We start from the raw sequence: 21,264 nt of genomic DNA on the forward strand, positions 1-21,264 counted from the left end.
TAGATCTCCCTGGAAAGTGAGGATTACCAAGCTGGGAGCATGGTAATGAGAAGGAAAATGAGGAGGGGTCTTCAAAGCCTGTCTAGGATATGGTGAGAAGCCCCTCCTCCCCCGTATTTATTTGAAGACCAGTAAAAATCCTGAAATCCAAAAAACCAGGAATGCGGCGTGATAGGTGGTTGGGGCTATGGCGTAACCTGGCGAGGTGGAGGAATAAGCCCCTTGGTTGTAGCAGCACTGTCAAGAGACGGGAGGTTCCAGTTGACCAATGCTGGGTCAGAAATGCTCCTGGTCACCACCAAGGAAGCATCATGTTTGTCGTGGAGCAAGCCATGGAGCTCCAGATCCATCCATGGTCCTGGTCACCACCAAGGAAGGGTTACATTCATGGTGGAGCAAGCCATGGAGCTCCAGACCCATCCATGGTCCTGGTCACCACCAAGGAAGGGTCACATTCATGGTGGAGCAAGCCATGGAGCTCCAGACCCATCCATGGTCCTGGCCACCACCAAGGAAGGGTCACGTTCGTTGTGGAGCAAGCCGTGGAGCTCTAGATCCATCCGCCACTTTGGTGAAGCCAGGTCGTGGTCAGAGAAATGTCCCAGCTCCGCCGGGAGGGAAGGAAAGGACCACCAGCTTGGGCAGGTTGCGATGAGGTTGCACCGAGGTTGTCGCTGCACAAGGGCGTGGAAGGGAAGTGACGCAAGAGGCAGCGGGGAGAAGATAGGCCTGATGGAAGTCACAGTGTGTATTTCCATGGCCTTCAGGTCTGGCCTCCTTCTAGAACCTCGCCCCTCTGTGGCCAGGTGTCTCCTGTCAATGTGTGGCCACAAGATCACCTGCTGCTCCTCCACGGACATTCATCCGTCCGTCACTCTTGGGACTATGGGGTTTCTCATCTGGCAGCTGAGCCTTCTCATCTTCCTCCTGGTCCCCCCCAGGAGCCCTGGTCTCCCCCAGGAGAGGTGGTCCTCCCCAGGAGCCCTGATCCTCCCCAGGAGCCCTGGTCTTACCCACGAGATCTGGTCCTCCCCAGAAGATCTGGTCCCCCCCAGAAGATGTGGTCGCCCCCAGAAGACCTGCCCCCCCTAGGAGACGTGGTCCCCCCCAGGAGCCCTGGTCCACCTCAGAAGACTTGGTCCTCCCCAGGGGACCTGGACCTCTCCAGAAGATGTGGTCGCCCCCAGAAGACGTTCCCCCCTGAGGAGCCCTGCCCCACCCCCCGAGGGGCCCTGGTCCCCACCAGGAGCCCTGGTCCCCCTGAGAAGATGTGGTCCTCCCCAGGAGCCCTGGTCCTCCCCAGGAGATCTGGTCCCCCCCAGAAGACCTGGCCCCCTCAGGAGACGTGCCCCCCCCCCCCCTCCCCAGGAGACCCGGTCCACCTCAGACTGGTCCCCCCAGAAGACCTGGTCCCCCACAGAAGACCTGGTCCTCCCCTTGCCTGTCCCAAAGTTCACACCGCAGACCCAGGTTCCTTCTGGCTCCGGCTGGATTCCCTCAAAATCTGGGAAAACAGGAACCTGGCCCCGGTTTTGTGCCGTAAAATCCATGCACGCCCTTTGGAGAATGTCTTCATCATCAAGCTGGGGTGACACGATGCTCCTCACGGCTCCTGCAGGATCTGCACCCGCCGGATCCCAGCGCTCGGGCTTGGTGCAGCACCTCAAGAAGGAATTTGGACACAACACCCGCGTTCCCAAGGGATGTAGGACTGGGACTCGCTTCCAAAGTGGTTTTATTTTTTCGTCCAAATGATGAAAACGGCCCCAGAGGGAACACGCTTGCCTGGGGCCGCGTCGTGCTCCAACGGCCGATGGCATTTCCGTGCCAGTTGATCAGGAATCTCATTGCTGTTGGGATTTTTTGGTTGCAAAAAAGGGGAACAAAGTCCTTGGCCTTGCTTGGTGCAAATGGAGTCACCTTTCCTCGTGGCTCCGCTTTTTTTTTTTTTTTTTTAATGAGTTTTGATGTGTTTCCAACCTCGTTTCCCCCCACCTTGTTATTCCACCTTTCGTTCGCACGCATCTTTTCCCCCCGTTGGTCCTCCCCCCGAGCTCAGCGTGCCTCTGGCATTTGGGTTTCTCCCATTTGATCTTCCCACAGGCAGGAATTTACTTGCCGTGCTCTCGTAGTAGGAATTTCCGACCCCTCTCAAGTTTTGCCAGGCTGAGCGGAGTAAACTCAGCCCAAGACTTCCCCGTCCTCTTCCCGTCCCGCGCTCCGCTTTTCCATCTTACTTTGGTGTAGATATGACCAGGACCTCCCGCCGTGTTTGTAGCGGGGGTCACATCCTTCCTCCATCCAAGCGCCATCTCCAAGGCACAGCACCCACCTCCACCCGAGCCCTCCCTTTCACCCAAACAAGTGACGTTAATTTGACGACCCTTTTTTTTTTTTTCCCCAAAACTCAATCCTTCCTGGTGATGCTGCTCCGGCTTCCAGCCCTTTCCTTGGCGTGCTGCCATGGAACGATTGGAGGATGAGAAGCTCTTCCATCCTCTCGGAAGCTCAGGATATGCTTGGAGCAGTTTGCAAGGGACGTACCCGGAGCATCATCCGCAGAAGTGCCATTGGGACGCCAAGTGGCGCATCCCAACAGGATTTTTGCCGTCTCCCAAGTGCAGCCACATCAGGGTAAGAAAACACTGGTTCCCTTCATTTTCCAAATGGGATCAAGCCATTGGAAGCGTCTCAGGGTGGGTTGCAAGACCCTTTCTCATCATGGAGAGCATCCAGCCTCGCCCCGTGGCCAAGCATTGGCTCCAGCCTCTGCAATAAACCAATAAACCCGTTCCCAGTCTGGAGTAACCCATTTTCTGGTGGTGGACGATCGCTCCAAACCCAACCGGATGGTCGAAGGAAGAAAACACCCTTCTGTTTCCCCGCTTTTCAATGTAAAGGTTTGATTTAGTTTATCAAAAGCCACGTTTTTATCGCGGGAAGACGCCAGGGCAGCCGAGGCACCCGCAGGGGTCGGCACGTCGGTGCCGGGACGCGGACGTTGGAAGGGATTTTGTTTGCACCGTATTTTCCGGGAATGGCTGGTTCTTTCGCAAGCTGATGACCAGACTGGCCGCGGGTCAGGAGGTGAAACACCCAGCGGGGAGCAGGGTAGAGGAAGAGGGAGGGCTGGCCGCCCTCCCAGTTAGCCCTCCCAGTTGGCTACTGGGACGTGCTGGGATCAACCGGCATCTTTCCAACGGGGACGGTTCCACGGTTCCACTCCGAGCTCCAGTTTGCGGGTTGGGAATATGGGGACGCGGGGCAGTCCCCGTCCCTCACCCAGCCCCCTCAGGCATAGAAGCCCACCCCCCCCTGGTGGGCTCAAGCACGTGGGGACCCTCCTCCTACTGGCGTGCCTTTGGGGTGAGTGGCGTTAGCCCTGGGGCTGCTGGTAGCCCGTGGACCACCTCAGCTCCTCCTGCTGGCCGTGTGGCTGGGGCTTTGGGCCGGGGGCTGGCTGAGGGGGCTGGGGTTCACGGAGGGGGCTGGGGGGTGGGCTGGGGGGTGTGTGTGGAGGAGGGTGAAAGGGGTTTGACACCAAGTCGAGGGCTTGGCTGGCTCCGGAGCCACGCGTGGCGGGGCTGCTGCTGCACGGTTCTGCCCCGTAATTAAAGGTTTGTGCCCCATTATTGGAGGTTTTTGCCCTGTAATTGAAAGTAGTTAAAGGTTTTTGCCCCATTATCGGAGGTTTGTGCCCTGTAATTAAAGGTTTGTGCCCCGTTATTGGAGGTTTGTGCCCCATAATCGGAGGTTTCATGCAAAGGGGGTTTTGTGCAAAGGGAGGTTCGTGCAAAGGGGGTTTCGTTGTAAAGGGGGGGTTGTGTAAAGGGGGTTTTGTTGCAAAGGGGGTTTTGTGCAAAGGGGGTTTCCTTGCAAAGGGGCTTGTTTCCTTGCAGAGGGGCTGGTTTCCTGCCGAAGAGCCCCGTTTCCTTGCAGTGGGAGTTGCTTCCTTGCAAAGGGGTTTCCTTGTGAGGCTTCTTTCCCGCTCCCTGCTGCACAGCCCGGCCGCAAGAGCTGAGCTCTGCACTGCAGCTGCCCAGATGCCGACTTGAGATTTTATTTTTTACCTGTTCCCTCCTCTCTCGGGCCCCGGCAACCTCCCGAGTGCTGTGCCTGATGCCCCGCTTGCTGCCTCACTTACTGCTGGTCGCACTGTGCACAGCTCAGTGGCCTGAGCCCTTCAGGAGTCATTATCCGTGGTCAAAACGCTGATTGACACAACGCAATCATATCCCTCAACAATTTTTTGGGTTTTTTTACCTCTCTGATGACCCCCTTGAGCTCTCCCCATGACTGACCCTCCCCGTTACAGCTCCTTTCCCCACCATCTCCCTTTGGTTGGCGCAAAACCGCACCGACGGGGCCGCGGCCATCTCGTGGCATGGGTCTTGCGCCTTGCAAAGACCTTTGACCTTGCCAAGACCCTTGACCTTGCCAAGACCCTTGACCTTGCCAAGACCCTTGACCTTGCCAAGACCCTTGACCTTGCCAAGACCCTTGACCTTGCCAAGACCCTTCACGTCGTCAAGACCCTTCGCCTCGCCAAGACCCTTCACCTTGCCAAGACGCTTCGCCTTGCCAAGAAAGACCCTTCACCTCGCCACGACCCTTCACCTCACCAAGATCCTTCACCTTCTCAAGATCCTTCACCTTCCCAAGACCCTTCACCTCACCAAGAAAGACCTCTCACCTTGCCGAGTCCCTTCACCTCACTGAGACCCTTCACCTTGCCGAGACCCTTGACCTTCTCAAGACCCTTCACGTTCCCAACACCCTTCACCTCGCCGAGACCCTTCACCTCGCCAAGACCCTTTGCCTTCCTGTGACCCTTTGCCTTCCCGAGACCCTTTGCCTTCCTGAGACCCTTCACCTTGCCAAGAAAGACCCTTCACCTTGCCGAGACCCTTCCCCTTCCCAAGACCCTTCCCCTCACGTGTGTTCCCTCTCACCATGCGGCTGGACCCCGAGGCACTGCCTCTGTGGTGAAGCTCCATCTTTGCTTGGACAAAAAAACACATAAGTGCAAATACCCTTTATTTTTTTTTTCTTTTCCTGCCTGTTCAACGAGCAAGAAAAGGGCTCTGGGGTGGGATTTGGATTTAAAATGGTTCTTCTTATTATTATTATCTAAATAGATGGGTTGGATGTGGAGGTGGGGCGTTGGGTTGACTGGAGATGCCCCAGGTCATCTGAGATGCTGAGGGATGCGTGGGACAGTCACCACCCCGCAACGAAACCTCTTTTTGTGGGGTAGGAGACACCTCAGACCCCTGAGATGTTTCATCCCCCCTCCTCAATATTCCCCCTCCCCTCTTCTTTCCCCTCCTGCCTTCGCAGGTTCGGCTGCCGAGAGCCCAGGGGGGGTCCTTCGCCTGGTGGGTGGCCCCAGCCGCTGCGCCGGGCGGGTGGAGGTGCTCCACAACGGGACGTGGGGGACAGTTTGTGATGACGGTTGGGGCTCCCCGGAGGGTCGGGTGGTCTGCCGGCAGCTGGGCTGCGGGACGGTGCTGGCGGTGGCTCCGGGAGCTCGTTACGGAGAAGGAATGGGACAGATTTGGTTGGATGAAGTCAACTGCACGGGGGAGGAAAGCAACTTGTCCCAGTGCCGAGCCAAACCGTGGGGGGAACACAACTGTCACCACGTGGAGGATGCCAGCGTGGAGTGCTCAGGTAGTTTGGCACAACGCCACTGTCCCTGCATCCCTCCCTGCTGCGCTGGTGGTGCCGCGCATCCCTCATTCCTGTTGGGATACACACAGATTCCAGCCTGGCCGCTTTGGGAACCCTCCAGTTACGCAACGGTCCCAACCGGTGCGCCGGGAGGGTGGAGGTGCTCCACGACCACATGTGGGGGACAATCTGTGATGACGGCTGGGACCTGGCGGACGCGGCAGTGGTGTGCCGGCAGCTGGGCTGCGGTGAGGCGCTGGTGGCCACTGGCGGGGCACATTTCGGCAGGGGCCATGATCCCATCTGGCTGGACGAGGTCAACTGCACCGGTGCCGAGGGGACCCTCTTTGATTGCCACGCCACCGCCTGGGGGGACAACAACTGCTTCCACGGGGAGGACGCCGGGGTGATCTGTGCAGGTAAACTGTTTCGGGGTCCTGAAGGGGTCAGGGGGTGGTTCCTGCGCCCCCCACCCAAGGGTGCTCACCCACAGCGTCCCCTTAAGGTTGAGCAAAGACCCTGCAAAGCCATCCCCCGCGTCCTGCAGCCGAAGGGCCATTGGTTTGTGGTACTGTGCGTGATTTATCGGCGACCCCCCCCCCCCCCAAAAAAAAAAAAAGGCTCGATTCTGTCTCGCCTGTGGATGCTGGGCTGGTGGTGGAGGGTTTGGTGTGTGTGTAGCTCCTTTTATTTGGAATGTGTGGCAGGGAGCAGGGAAGGGCCGTTGCAAGCTTTGCGGGAAGGTGGCAGCAATAAAAAGGGACTTTGCAAGAAGGTGACTTTGCAATAAATGGCCTTTGCTATAAGGTGACTTTGCAATAAAAAGTGACTTTGCAATAAAAAGTGACTGCAATAAAAAGTGACTTTGCAATAAGGTGACTTTGCAATAAATGGCCTTTGCAGGAAGGTGACGGCAATAAAAAGGGACTTTGCAGTAAGGTGACTTTGCAATAAATGGCCTTTGCAGGAAGGTGACTTTGCAATAAATCACCTTTGCAATAAATAAATGGCCTTTGCCAGAAGGTGACAGCAATGAAAAGTGACTTTGCAATAAAAAGGGACTTTGCAATAAAAAGGGACTTTGCAATCGGCTGACTTTGCAATGAGGTGACTTTGCAATAAAAAGTGACTTTGCAATGAGGTGACTTTGCAATAAAAAGTGACTTTACAATAAAAAGGGACTTTGCAATTGGGTGACTTCCATTGCAAGTTTCTTCTTATGAGGACGCTGATCCTCGCTGTGCTGGGAGGGTCCCCCGGTGCATGGAGGATCCTTGCCACGCACGGAGGATCCCCCCCGTAACCGCAGCTTTTCCCTCGCTTGTCACCGGCAGCCTCGGGATTACCGGTGAGCACTGAGCTCCGCCTGGCCAACGGCTCCAGTGGCTGCGAGGGCCGGGTGGAGGTGGCCCACAACGGCACCTGGGTGGCCCTGTGCGCCCAGGGCTGGGGGCTGCCGGAGGCCGGCGTGGTGTGCCGGCAGCTGGGCTGCGGCAGTGCCCTGGTGGCGCCCGATGGGCAGCGTTTTGGCCAAGGCAGCGGCGGCATGTGGCCCCACGGCGTGAGCTGCGCGGGCACCGAGCCCAGCCTGGCCACCTGCCAGGTGAAGGAGTGGCCCAACGGCACGTGTCACCGTGGGACAGGAGCCGGCGCAGTGTGCACAGGTAACGCACTGCACGCAGCATGGCAGGGTGCGTCGCAGTTGATCCGTCGCGTTGGGTTTTCCATTGCTGCAACCTCGCGGACATGTGGCGTCACCAAATGTCACTGGAGGAATTTTTGGGGGGTCCTCCTGGAGGGGGGGCGGGCGCCGACGCTGGTGGGTGGGATGCAACCATGGGGTGCCTTGCCCCTTCGCCCGCCAGCACGAGCGATCTGCCGGCATTTTGTTGCGGCGACATGATGCACGTGGGGCGCTTGCATCCTCTGAAAGTGCCAGGGTGATTTTCTTTCTCCAAAAATTACCAGGTTTTTTTCCCAATTTGCCCCCCTTTTTTTCCCAGTTTTCCTGTATTTTCATGATTTTCCCCATTTTCCCTGATTTTTCCCATTTCCTCCATTTTCATGATTTTCCCCATTTTCCCTGATTTTTCCCATTTCCTCCATTTTCATGATTTTTTCCCGATTTTCTCCCATTTTTCCTGATTTTTCCCTGTTTTCCCTGATTTTTTCCCTATTTGTCCTGATTTTTTTCCCGATTTTTCCCAATTTCCCCTCTATTTTCCCAATTTTTCCTGTTTTCCCCTATTTTTCGTGATTTTTTCCCTATTTCTCCTGATTTTTCCCTGATTTCTCCCAATTTTCCCCCTATTTTTCCCAATTTTTCCCCAATTTCCCCAATTTTTCCTGTTTTTCCTGATTTTTCCCCTATTTCTCCTCATTTTTTCCGATTTCCCCCATTTTTTCCAATTTCTTTCCCCAATTTTTCCCAATTTTCCCCCATTTTCCCCAATTTTTCCCAATTCCCCCATTTTTCCCAATTTCTTTCCCCAGTTTTTCCCGATTTCCCCTATTTTTCCCCATTTTTCCCAATTTCCCTGACTTTTCCCATTTTTCCCCTTCTTCCCCTATTTTTCCCTATTTCCTCCCATTTTTCCTCATTTCCCCCTGACTTTTCCTGATTTTTCACTATATTTCCCTGATTTTCTCCTATTTTTCCCTACTTTTTCTGATTTTTTCCTGATTCTTCCTGATTTCTCTGATTTTCCCATTTTTCCTGATTTTTCCCCTGATTTTTCTCTTTTCCCCCAATTTTTCTCGATTTTCCTCTATTTTTCCCTATTTTCCCCTGCTTTTCCCAATTTTTCCCTACTTTTCCCTATTTTTCCCGATTTCCCCCCATTTTCCCTGATTTTTTTCCTGATTTTTTTCCCCCATTTCCCCCCGTTTTTCCCCATTTTCCCTGATTTTTTCCCAATTTTTTCCCGATTTCCCCCCTTTTTTTCCAGGTAACGTGGAAGGCGACCGTGTGCGCTTGGTCAACTACAGCAACCGCTGCGCCGGCAGGGTGGAGATTTTCCATAACCAGCGGTGGGGGACGGTGTGCGACGACAACTGGGACCTACTGGATGCCACCGTGGTTTGCCGGCAGCTGGGCTGCGGCCACGCGCTCTCAGCCCCCCGGGGGGGGCAGTTCGGACGGGGAGGGGGTGTCATCTGGCTGGACGAGACGAATTGCACTGGGAGGGAGCGCGCCCTGTCCGCCTGCCCCGCGCGCCCGTGGGGCGTCACCGATTGCTACCACGGGGAAGACGCTGGCGTTGTTTGTTCCGGTGAGGGATGCGCCGTGGCATCGTTTGGGGTGGGGAGGGGCCGTGAGGGGGAGGGGTTCTGTACCCCCAGGGAGGGCTTCTGGGGGTTGCCAGTGGCGGCCAAGGCAGGGTTGGTGGGTGGTCGTGGGGTGGGGTTATTTGAGGCAGGGGGAGGTGGTCCGGCGGGGATCCCTGAGTCCTGCTCCTCTGGGAACCCACCAGCTCCAGCAGGCACCCTGGGGACCCCCAGGGGACCCTCCGTGGTGCCTTCTGGCACCCTGAGGACCCTCTGCCGTGCCTTCTGGCACCCTGGGGACCCCCCACCGTGACTTCCAGCACCCTGGGCACCCTCCACCATGCCTTTTGGCACTGGGGACCCTCTGCCATGCCATTTGGCACCGTGGGGCCCCCCTGGGCACCCTCTCCTGTTCCTTCTGGCACCCTGGGCACCATCTGCCGTGCCTTTTGACACCCTGGGGACCCTCCCCCGTGCCATTCGTCACCCTGTGGGGCTCAATCGCCCTGGGCTCCACGCGGCGGGAGGCCGGTGGCCGTCTGCTGGCATCGGTAACCCCGCGGTGTTGGCAGCCTCGCTTGCCCCCGAGCCAGCCCAGCTCCGGCTGGCAAACGGCTCCCACCGCTGCGCCGGCCGCGTCGAGGTGCTGCACTGGGGGGAGTGGGGGACCGTGTGCCCCCGTGGCTGGGATGTGCGGGACGCCGAGGTCGTGTGCCAGCAGCTGGGCTGCGGGACGGCACTGGCAGCGTCGGAAGAGGCCGATTTCGGTCCCGGATCCCTGCGCGTGTGGCTGGACAACGTGGAGTGCCAGGGGACGGAGCAGAGCCTGAGGAAATGCCGGGCCAGCCCCAGAGGAGAGGGCAGCTGCGGCCACCCAAGGCGTGCTGGCGCTGTGTGCTCAGGTGGGTGCAGCTCCAGCACCCGCGGAAGAGGGAGGGGGAACACCCCCCCTCCCAGTGGGGAACGTGGGGCCACTGGGGCAGGGGGCTTTGGGAAGGGTCACCGGGAGCGGGGGGGATGGGATGCTGCGGGTTCAGAGCAAGGCGGGATCCTTCCTCTCTTCCCAGATCCTTCCTCTCTTCCTGGATTTTTCCTCTTCCTGGATTCTTCCTCTCTTCCCGGATTCTTCCTCTCTTCCTGGATTATTCTTCTCGGATTCTTCCTCTTCCCAGATTCTTCCTCTCTTCCCGGATTCTTCCTCTCTTCCTGGATTATTCTTCTCGGATTCTTCCTCTTCCCAGATTCTTTCTCTCTTCCCGGATTTTTCCTCTTCCCGGATTCTTCCTCTTCCTGGATTCTTCCTCTCTTCCTGGACTCTTCCTCTCTTCCTGGACTCTTCCTCTTCCCAGATTCTTCCTCTCTTCCCGGATTCTTCCTCTTTCCAGATTCTTCCTCTTTCCAGATTCTTCCTCTTTCCAGATTCTTCCTCTTCCTAGATTCTTCCTCTCTTCCTGGATTCTTCCTCTCTTCCTGGATTCTTCCTCTCTTCCCTGATTCTTCCCCTTCCCAGATTTTCCTCTTCCCGGATTCTTCCTCTTCCTGGATTCTTCCTCTCTTCCCAGATTCTTCCTCTCTTCCCAGATTCTTCCTCTTCCCAGATTTTCCTTTTCCCGGATTCTTCCTCTTCCGGGATTCTTCCTCTTCCCAGATTCTTCCTCTCTTTCCGGATTATTCTCGGATTCTTCCTCTTCTTGGATTCTTCCTCTTCTTGGATTCTTCCTCTTCTCGGATTCTTCCTCTTCCCGGATTCTTCCTCTTTCCGCATTCTTCCTCTTCCCGCCTTCATCCTCGTCCCGTAGTGCAGCCGGATGCTCCAGCATCTCCTTCCCTCCTCGCAGGCTCGGTCATCTCCAGCTTCGCTCCGCTCCGCCTGTCTGACGGGCCGGGTCCCTGCGCCGGGCGGGTCGAGGTGTTTCACCAGGAGACGTGGGGGACGGTGTGTGACGATGGCTGGGACTTCCCGGCGGCACAGGCGGTGTGCCGCCAGCTGGACTGCGGCGTCCCCATTGCGGCTCCGCGCCGTGCTCGCTTCGGCCAGGGACACGGACCGATCTGGCTGGACAACGTGCGCTGTGCCGGCACCGAGGCCGCCCTCTCCGAATGCCGGAGCCGGGGATGGGGCGTCCACCAATGCCAGCGTGGAGAGGAGGCTGGTGTCGTGTGCTCAGGTAACTGCTCCACATTGCAGAGCTGGGGGCAATCCTTACCCTGCACCTGCAGGTACTGCAGCGCTGCGGCACTGCGCTCCGCAGGGGCGCGGGGTTTGCGATGCAGGCGGTGTTTGTGCCCAGCCTGGAGACCTTTTGCTTTGAAATCAGCCCCTCGTGGCCCGTCCTGGCGGATGAAACCCCCCAAAACTCAATGTCCTGCTCATTTCCACCGCTATCCCCAAAAATACAGCTTCTGGCTCGCCTTGGGCCAGGGGTTTAGGACAAATCCCAGTGGTCACGTGGAGCGGAGATTGTCTCCATCAGGAAAATTGCAGCGTGGCCTCACCTGCTTCTTGACAGCGGGTCGAGGGGGTCTTCTCCCTGGTGGTCAGGGAGGATTCTCCAACAGCTTTGGTTGATCCATGGTTGATGTCCCTGTGATCCCGTCTCCCATCCCTCCATCTCCCCTCTGGCTCCCACTTTTTGCCGCAGGAATCCATTGTAGCAGCTGTCAGGAAGCTGAGGCGGTGACCGGGTTGCTCAATATGATGGATTTTGCGTAATAACTGGGTGTCACTGAGCGAGGCGGTATGGGAAGGTGGCATCTCCCCCTGGGTGGGCTCAAAGATCCTACAGGAAAACCTGTGTCCTTCAGGAGCAAGAGCTGGAGGGCAGCTGAGGGGGCCCCGGTGTCCCAAATGGCACAAGGGGGCCAATGGCTGGATGGCCGGACCCTGCTGGATGTGACCCACAGGGATGCTGATGAGCATCACTTGACCCGCAGAGATGATCCTGAGCATCCTTAATCCACAGGGATTCCCATGAGCATCCTTGACCCACAGGGATGCTCCTGAGCATCTGTAATCCACGGGGATGATCCTGAGCATCCTTAATCCACAGGGATGCTCCTGAGCTTCCTTAATCCACGGGGATGCTCCTGAGCATCCTTAATGAACAGGGATGCTCCTGAGCATCCTTGACCCACAGGGATGCTCATCTGCTGGTGTAAACCCGTTGCTCCCAAATTTCACAGGGTAGAAGGTACCTACCTCAATGTGTGTCCACCCTCTGATGTTGTAGGATCGGGATTTTCCGACCTGGGAAGCCTCCGTCTGGCCAACAGCTCGGATCCGTGCTCCGGGAGAGTTGAAGTGTTCCACGCTCAGCGTTGGGGGGGCGTCTGCACCGACGGCTGGGACCTGGCCGAAGCCCACGTGGTCTGTCGGCAGCTGGGCTGCGGGCCGGCGCGCTCGGCCGGGGGCTCCGGCCCGTTTGGCACTGGGAATGATCTGATCTGGCTGGATTCTGTGGATTGCACCGGGAACGAAGCAGCCCTCTTTGAGTGCAAGGTCAAGTTCTGGGGTGCTGAGAGCTGCCAAGGCAGGGGGTCCGCAAGCGTGGTGTGCTCCGCGGCCACAGGTCAGTGGCGGGGGGGGAGGGGGTCAGTCCTGCCATGGGGGGGTCACACAGACCCAGTCTGCCCATCTGGCTCCTCCTCGCCCTGCTCCAACCACCCCCCGTGCCTGCAGTCATGCCAGGGAGCCGGAGGTGTTTTCCGTTCTGAGGTCTGCCCATCCCTGGCTTCCCTTGGGCAAGGTGCTTGGAAATCCCTAACCTGGGATTCCCAGAAATCCCAAGCCTAGGATGCCCAGAAATCCCAAACCTACATTTCCAAGAAATCCCAATCCTAGGTCTCCCAGAAATCCCAAGCCTAGGTTCCCCAGAAATCCCAAGCCTAGGATCTCCAGAAAACTCAATCCTAGGTTTCCAAGAAATCCAAGTCCTAGGTTTCCAAGAAATCCCAAGCCTAGGCTCTCCAGAAAACTCAATCCTAGGTTTCCAAGAAATCCCAATCCTAGGATTCCCAGAAATCCCAATTTTAGGATTCCCAGCAATCCCAGTCCTAGGATTCCCAGAAATCTCAAGCCTAGGTCTCCCAGCAATCCCAATCCTAGGATTCCCAGCAATCCAGCAATCCCAAGCCTATCACACCTTGCCATTCCATGGGACACAAAGGTCCCTGCCACCCCAGGGTGCCAGCTGCCCCCGGGGGGATATTTTCCCCCCTCGTGCTCCCGCACAGCCTCTGATCCCCAGGGATCCCCTTCTCCTCCCCAAGCTCCTCCTCGCTCCAGTCCTTGACGCCCTTGGGGCTCTTCGCCCCCTTGTGCCCCTGCGCTCACTGGTGTCACTGCCACTGCTTGGTGACTCGCTCCTGTTTGCCACCACGCTCACACCTGTGCGCCCAGAACCACGACGTGCCGGGAGGGCACCTTGAAAATGGGGGGTGCGGGGTCCCCCCCGGGTCTCCAGCCACCATCCAGGTGTTTCCAGCCAGCGGGGGGGTCGTTTTCCTAATTTTCCTCATAGATTTGGACGCAGGGAGCACCGAAGACCTGCGGCTGGCTGACGGCCCGCACCGCTGCGCCGGGAGGGTGGAGATCTTCCACGACCAGCGCTGGGGGACAGTGTGCGATGACGGTTGGGACCTCAACGACGCGGTGGTGGTCTGCCGGCAGCTGGGCTGCGGGGTGGCCGTGGGTGCTCCAGGTTTGGCTGCTTTTGGGCAAGGAACTGGCCCCATTTGGCTACAAGGGGTGAGTTGTCTGGGGACAGAAGCCACCCTCACTGGATGCCCGGTCAAGCCTTGGCGCCATCGCGCTTGTAACCACGTGGAAGATGCCAGCGTTGTGTGCTCGGGTAGGTGGTTCTCCATCACGTGGACCCAACCCCCACCGTTCCCATGCAGGCTGGGATCAAACTGGCCACCCACTGGCCACCCAGTTGCCCAGATTCCTAGGAACCCTGTTAAACCCGGTGCTGGGAGACACGGGGAAAAATAGGACGCGCCGGGGAAAGAAAGCGGCACGGCAAAGACGTGCCTCAGCATCTGGTACCACTAGAAGGGTCCGAGGTGTTTTGACTGGCTGAAGTACCCACAGCCTTTGGGAGGAGCAGGGTGGGCAATGCTCTGAGCAGCAGCAGGCACCGCGTGCCCAGCCCCAGCCTAGTGGTGGAAAAATGGGGAGAAAGAATGCAGAAAGATGCACTGGAACTGGTTGTTTCTGTGTTTTTACATGCTTACACCCATTTTTTGTGAGATGATTGAGGAGGTCTTGGCTTGGGAAGGTCAATGGGGCAACCAGGAGAGGGATAACCAGGAAAAATAAAATAAAATAAAATATCCTTTGCCATTTTCTTTAGGGGGGGAAGGGGGGTAGCGCCAGGTGATGCAGGTTCCGTGAAACAGGAAGCACTGAGGAACTCCGGGCAGGACGTTCCGCATCCCTTCCTCCCGGTGCAGTGTCCCTCAGGGTGGAGACACCTTGTCCCAACCTCGGAATCGGGATGCATCCGCTTTTGGGGTGCAAGGTGGGGGGAGGGACCTCATGGAGCGCCCCCTCCCCCCGCCATGCTCACTGCTGGTAAAGGGCGAGGGATGTATGGGCAACGGTGACACCATGCAAAGCCACCACGGGGACGCCCCACCCTCTCGTCATCCCATTCATATCCCTAAGAATCCCCCCCCCTTTTTTTTTTTTTTCTGGGATGTTTTCCAGCCTCAGGAATCACCAGCAGCCCCCAGCTTCGCCTGTCGGGGGGTCTGAGCCCCTGCGCTGGCAGGGTGGAGGTGTTCTACAACAACCAGTGGGGGACGGTGTGTGATGACAGCTGGGACCTGGCGGATGCGGCAGTGGTCTGCCGGCAGCTGGGCTGCGGTGCGGCGCTGGCGGCCCCCGGCTCTGCACACTTCGGCTGGGGCGCGGGGCCTGTCTGGCTGGACGACATCCGCTGCAGTGGGGAGGAGAGCAACTTCGCTGAGTGTCGCACCAAGATGTGGGGCGTCCATGACTGCCACCACGGGGAGGATGCCGGTGTGGTGTGCGCAGGTGAGGGGGGGGAGGGGGGACACCGCGGGGGAGGTGCTGCGGGCGGGGCTGGGGTAGGAGCTTCTTGTAGCACTCGCACATGAGGATCACCTAGGTACTCCTAGTAGCTCACCCATGATCACCCAGGAGTGTCTCCTAGAAAATCCTAGTGGCTCATCCATGAGTACCTCTTAGATGCTCCTAGTGGCTCACCCAGGAGTATCTCCTAAATACTCCTAGTAGCTCACCCATGAGGATCTCCTAGATACTCCTAGTGGCTCACCCATGATCACCCATGGGTATCTCCTAGAAACTTCTAGTAGCTCACTCATTATTATCTCCTAGAAAATCCTAGTAGCTCACCCATGAGTATTGCCTAGTAACTCCTAGTAGCTCACCCATGACCACCCTTGGGTATCTCCTAGATACTAATTATAGCTACTCATGGAAGATGCCTCCACCCATAGTTGAGGTTCTCTACAGTGGGGGGGGTTCTCCAGGGATGTTGGGGTGTCCTCCAGCTGCCCCCCCCCCCCCCCCCCCCGCCTTTCCCTCTCCATTATCCCAGGTAACTCCAGCTCCGCTGACCTACGGCTGGTGGATGGGCCGCACCGCTGTGCTGGCCGCGTCGAGGTGCTCCATGCCGGGCAGTGGGGGACGGTGTGCGACGATGGTTGGGACCTCAATGATGCAGCGGTGGTGTGCCGGCAGCTGGGCTGTGGCAGAGCTGAAGCAGGACTTGGCCAAGCTCGTTTCCAGCAGGGAACGGGACACATCTGGCTGGACGATGTCAGCTGCTCTGGAAAGGAGGATGCGCTCACCCAGTGTCGTGCTCGGCCCTGGGGACAGACCAACTGCAACCATGGAGAAGACGCCAGCGTGGTGTGCTTGGGTATGTGCCAACAGGGCGTGTGTGTCCATCTGGGTACTGCTGGGGTGGGGCTGGGATGGTCGAGGCCCTCCAGGGATGGGATGGGGGGGGTCCGTCCGTCCATCCATGCATCCATGCATCCATGCATCCATCCATCCATCCCCATCCATCCATCCATCTGTTCATCCATCTATACATGTATCCATCCATCCGTCCATGCATGCATCCATCTATCCATCTATCCATGCATGCATCCATCCATGCATGCATCCAACCGTGCATCCATCCATGCATCCATCCATCCATGCATCCATCGATCCATGCATCCATCTGTTCATCCATCCATTGGGATTTTTCCATGGATTATTCAAACAATACATCAAGGAATGGCCCGCATTGCTGCAGTGGGTGATGGCGGGTGGGATGGGGTGGGGTGGGAACGGGGGGTCCTTCCACCCCTATCCCCCCCAAATCTATCGGGATTTTTTCCGCAGATGACTCCAACGTCACCTCCACTGTCCGGCTGGTGAATGGCCCGCACCGCTGTGCTGGGAGGGTGGAGATCTTCCACAACCAGCGCTGGGGGACGGTGTGCGACGATGATTGGGACCTCAACGATGCGGCGGTGGTCTGCCGGCAGCTGGGCTGCGGGGTGGCCGTGGTGGCCCTGCCGGGAGCTTTTTTTGGGAGGGGGCTGGATCGCATCTGGCTCGACAGGGTCGCCTGCCTCGGGGGGGAGAACAGCCTTGCCGAGTGTCCGGCCAGACCTTGGGGGATCAACAGCTGCCTCCACATCAAGGACGCCAGCGTGGTCTGCTCAGGTGATGCTCCTCTCCTGAAAATACAGCTAGGAGCTGCCCCTTCCCCCCCAGAACCCCCCTCTTCTTCTCCAACGTGACCCCCGGAGCATTGGCTGCAGTTTTTGGTGGTGCAGGGGCTTGTCCCCTTGGTTGATGGTGGTGGCGCCCCGTGGAGCTGGTGGATCTCACCGCCCTTGGCACGGCGGAGTAGGGATGGGGGTAAGAAAAAGGACATGGACACCCCAGTTGGGATGCACCATGGCTCCAAGAAATGGGATTTATGTGTCCCCTTCCCCATCAGGGACCTACAACCATAGGGTCTGGTGGTGCTTATGAAGCCCCAAGGACCATGCAGGCAGGACCAGGATCTGTCCTCCTATGGGTAGACATGGTTGGGCATGTCCTCCAGGTTTACACCCCGGTGGTTACCCGTAGGAGGCCCCTTTTTGCCCCCATCGCTGCGTCTCCTCCCACAGGTTGGGTGAGGGAAGAGGTGGTGGAAATCCGCCTGGCTGAAGGACCCCACCGTTGCAGCGGGAGGGTGGAGGTGCTCTACGAAGAGCAATGGGGGACGGTCTGTGATGACAACTGGGACCTGGCAGACGCGGCGGTGGTCTGCCGGCAGCTGGGCTGCGGGGCAGCCACTGCGGTCTACGGCCGTGCTCACTTTGGCCAAGGGACCGGGCGCATCTGGATGGATGATGTCATCTGCGGCGGGAATGAGAGCAACCTCGCGCAGTGCCGTGGGCGCCCCTGGGGACACACCAACTGCTACCACCGCGAGGATGCTGGCGTGGCGTGCTCCAGTACGTCCCGTCCCGTGGGACGGAGCGTCTGGGGGGGCGGGGGGGAACAATGAGGGGGTCTATCCTGTTCCCACCAGCCTTGGAATGGCATGGATTTTGGGATGGGGTGCTGGAGGGGGGACAATGAGAGAGTCTATCCTGTTCCCACCCCACCAGACTTGGAATGGCATGGATTTTGGGATGGGGTGCTGGGGGACATGATGGGGACAATGATCCTGGTCCCACCAGCCTTGGAATTTGGGAGGGGGTGCTGGGGGGGATGATGAGGAGGTCTATCCTGGCCCCACCAGCTTTGGAATGGCATGGATTTTGGAATGGGGTGCTGGGGGACATGATGGGGACAATGGGGTGTGTGTGTCTAACCTGGTCCCACCAGCCTTGGAATTTGGGAAGGGGTGCTGAGGGGGACAATGGGGACAAGTGGGGGGGTCTATCCTGGTCCCACCAGCCTTGGAATGGCATGGATTTTGGGATGGGGTGCTGGAGGGGATGATGGGGACAATGGGGGGGGTCTATCCTGGTCCCACCAGGCTTGGAATAGCATGTGTTTTGGGGAGGGGTGCTGGGGGGGACGAGGGGGGTGTGTGTGTCTGTCCTGCCCCTGGGGTCACGTCAGCCTTGGAATAGCCAGGATTTTGGGATGGAGTGCTGGGAAAACCTCAGAGCATCAAGTTGGCCAACCTTAGCCCCAAGCCAATGATGGGTTTTCACCATGTTCCCACCACCACAACGAAACCTTCACACCCCCCACCCCCCATCCCCTGGCACTGAACCAAGACTTATCTCTAGGTGACCACCCCACACACACCCAGCCCAAATCCCCCACTCTCCATCGCTTGGTCCACATGCTCACCCCTGTTTTAGGGTAGGAGGCTACAAGCTATGGCCAGGCTCCTCTGGAAGGGTTGGGGGTTGTCACCCCTCACCTGTGGGGACCAAGAAGACAATTTTTACTCTGCCTGAAGGTTTGGGGATTATTTTTGGGTGATGGGTGCCCGGTTTTCCTTCCCTCAGTGGGATTTCTCTTGACTAGGTGTCAACGCAACGGAGGAGGAGGTGCAGGTCCGCTTGGTCAACGGACCCAACCATTGTGCCGGGAGAGTGGAGGTGCTCCACGAGGGGCAGTGGGGCACCATCTGCGATGACGGGTGGGATCTGAAGGATGCTAAGGTGGTCTGCCAGCAGCTGGGCTGCGGGTCGGCTGTGGCAGCCCCAGGTCATGCGCACTTCGGGCAAGGGTTGGATCCCATCTGGTTGGATGACGTGGAGTGCACCAGTATGGAGACCACCTTCGCCCAGTGCAACCTGAGGAGCTGGGGGCTCCATAACTGCAACCACAATGAAGACGCGGGAGTCGTGTGCTCAGGTGGTCCCCGGGTCAGGGGGGGAAGATGCTTCTAGAATGTCCCCAAAAAAGTTTTTTTTTTCTGAGAATGGGAAGCTGGCAGCACTGGTGGGAGGGACATCAGTGGTGGGAATGATGGGAGGTTCTTCACCGTGAGAGTGCCCAGAGAAGCTGTGGGTGCCCCATGGGAGGGTTCAAGGCCAGGTTGGACAGGGCTGGGAGCAACTGGGTCTAGTGGAAGGTGTCCCTGCCCGTGGCAGGGGGTGGAACTGGATGATCTTGAAGATCCCTTCCAACCCAAACCGCTCTAGGATTTGGAGACTTTGCCAGGGAGCCCATGGGTTGGAACTGGGTGATCTCAAAGATCCCTTCCAACCCAAACCACTCTATGACGCTGCACAGGAGCCCATGGCAGGAGGGTTGGAACCACATGATCTCAAAGATCTCTTCCAACCTGAACCATCCTAGGATGTTGCCAGGGTGCCCATGGCAGGAAGGTGGGAACCAGATGATCTCAAAGATCCCTTCCAACCCAAACCACTCTAGGATTTGGAGACATTGCAAGGGAGCCCATGGGTTGGAACCGGGTGATCTCAAAAGATCCCTTCCAACCCAAACCATCCTAGGACGTTCCCAGGGAGCCTGTGGCAGGAGGGTTGGAACCAGATGATCTCAAAGATCCCTTCCAACCTGAACTGTTCTAGCATTCTGTGACATTGCCAGGGAGCCCATGGGTTGGAACCAGATATCTCAAAGATCTCTTCTAACCCAACCCATTCCTATGACATTGCCAGGGAGCCCATGGCAGGAGGGTTGGAACCAGATGATCTCAAAGATCCCTTCCAACCCAAACCATCCCATGACACTTCCAGGCAGCTGTGGGGTGGAAATGGCGCAGTGGGTGGCCCGTGGGCTGCACCCCCACCCTTGCATCCCTCCCCCGCAGGCTCAGAGGGGCCACCTGAACCCTTGGGTTTGTCTGGCAGGCACGGACCCCTTGGAGGTGCGGGTGCGGGACGGCCCCGGTCCCTGCGCGGGGCGGGTGGAAGTGCTCTCCAACACTACCTGGTACGGGGTGTGCGGCAGCAGCTGGAGCTTGCTGGAAGCTGAGGTGGTCTGCAGGCAGCTGGGCTGTGGGCCAGCCCAGTCGGCGCCCACCGGAGCCCAGTTCAGCCCCGGGGACGGCCGTGCCTTGCTGGAGGGGCTGAGATGCCGGGGGACCGAGGGGCTGCTCCTGGAGTGCCAGCAGAAGGAGATGGGGCCGGGGGCATGCCGGCAGGGCTCGGCGGCCGGCGTGGTGTGCGCGATGCCCAAGGGTAAGCGCCAGGGAAGGTGAGAAGGAAGGTGGTGCATGTTCATGCCAGCAGGCTCCAAGGGCCTTTCCTGAGGGATGCTCCTTGTTTTCCAGCACCCTTGGGCGCGTGGGAGATGTTTTCCCAACCCCAAACCACACTCTTCTGTATTTTTCCTGGAGCCCAGATTTCCTACCCCCACCCCCCCACCCCCCCGCCCCGGGATGTTCCTCAGGTTGTAGTAGAGCTGGGACAACTCTGAAGGATGCAGGAGGGTCAGGAAAAGGCGGGTGGGAGATGTGGCGCCCCAACCCCAGCACAGGACCCCGTGCCGGGGAGGGTGTGAGGGCAGCGGGGAGGCGGACGGTCGCTCTGACCCACCCATCCCCTCATCCACCCCAGGGAAATGGGTCTTAATGAGATGACTAATTAAGGAAAGCCCATCTCTGCCGCCAGCTGGGCTGGGTTTGGGATCACGCTGTTACTGGTCTTGGCTGGAAACAGGGTCCTGAGTCCGCTGTGCCCCCACCCCCAGGTGCTCCAGCATCCTGCTCGGTGCTGATTGCGCTGCTGGCCCTGGTGATGGTGCTGAGCGGGGTCCTGCTGTGGCTCAACCTGAAGAGGCTCTGCCTGCCAACAGCCCAGGCTGGAGGTGACAATCCCACCCCTATCCTGTGTCCGTCCCCCCCCACCCCAGGGGGACACGGGGAGCAGCTCAGCCGTGTCCCCTCCATCCCACAGCCCGATGGCGGCACACCAGGGACCAGGGTGCTTCACCGAAGCCCTTCCCCCCACCGGGAGCCATCTACCTCCCCACCACCGCAGGAGCCCTGGAGGACACTGACGCCGAGACGATGGAGCTCATGAAGGATGATCCTGCCCCGTGATCCCAACCTCCCATGATCCCAATGGGATCCTGGGGGGGATCCCGGGGGGGATCCCAGGCTCCTGCCGCCCCCCCTTCCCCCCCCCAGTCCCAAAGACCAGCAGCTGCTGGGCAAAATCATTTGGAACCAATGACCCTACAGCATCTGGTCAAGAGGGGGGTCTCCTGGTTTGGTGACATTTGGTCCCTACAAGCAGCCCCCCGCAGGGCTTGGGGGGGAGCCATGACCCTGGCAGCCTGAGCGGAGGAGGGGTGTGAATGAATTAAAGGGGGGGGTCCCCCAATCCTCTAGGTGCGATGGGTGT

At 58.4% G+C, this 21,264-nt stretch overlaps 1 protein-coding gene across 1 annotated transcript in view; it reads left to right on the forward strand.

The window, feature by feature from the left end:
* The window catches only part of LOC101918677 (deleted in malignant brain tumors 1 protein-like), a 48,662-nt gene that overhangs the window by 9,066 nt on the left and 18,332 nt on the right, over nucleotides 1–21,264 (forward strand). The window contains exons 9-25 of the mRNA XM_055807639.1: nucleotides 3,159–3,366; nucleotides 5,341–5,673; nucleotides 5,763–6,092; nucleotides 7,008–7,337; nucleotides 8,622–8,945; nucleotides 9,513–9,842; nucleotides 10,779–11,108; nucleotides 12,171–12,509; nucleotides 13,179–13,922; nucleotides 14,651–14,980; nucleotides 15,528–15,851; nucleotides 16,325–16,651; nucleotides 17,107–17,436; nucleotides 18,470–18,802; nucleotides 19,768–20,097; nucleotides 20,609–20,725; nucleotides 20,815–20,957. Coding sequence (XP_055663614.1) covers nucleotides 3,159–3,366; nucleotides 5,341–5,673; nucleotides 5,763–6,092; nucleotides 7,008–7,337; nucleotides 8,622–8,945; nucleotides 9,513–9,842; nucleotides 10,779–11,108; nucleotides 12,171–12,509; nucleotides 13,179–13,922; nucleotides 14,651–14,980; nucleotides 15,528–15,851; nucleotides 16,325–16,651; nucleotides 17,107–17,436; nucleotides 18,470–18,802; nucleotides 19,768–20,097; nucleotides 20,609–20,725; nucleotides 20,815–20,957 — 5,502 coding nt within the window. The remainder of the gene's footprint in view (nucleotides 1–3,158; nucleotides 3,367–5,340; nucleotides 5,674–5,762; nucleotides 6,093–7,007; nucleotides 7,338–8,621; nucleotides 8,946–9,512; nucleotides 9,843–10,778; nucleotides 11,109–12,170; nucleotides 12,510–13,178; nucleotides 13,923–14,650; nucleotides 14,981–15,527; nucleotides 15,852–16,324; nucleotides 16,652–17,106; nucleotides 17,437–18,469; nucleotides 18,803–19,767; nucleotides 20,098–20,608; nucleotides 20,726–20,814; nucleotides 20,958–21,264) is intronic.

Source organism: Falco peregrinus, chromosome 6 (assembly GCF_023634155.1).
Source record: "Falco peregrinus isolate bFalPer1 chromosome 6, bFalPer1.pri, whole genome shotgun sequence".
NCBI classification, from domain to species: domain Eukaryota; kingdom Metazoa; phylum Chordata; class Aves; order Falconiformes; family Falconidae; genus Falco; species Falco peregrinus.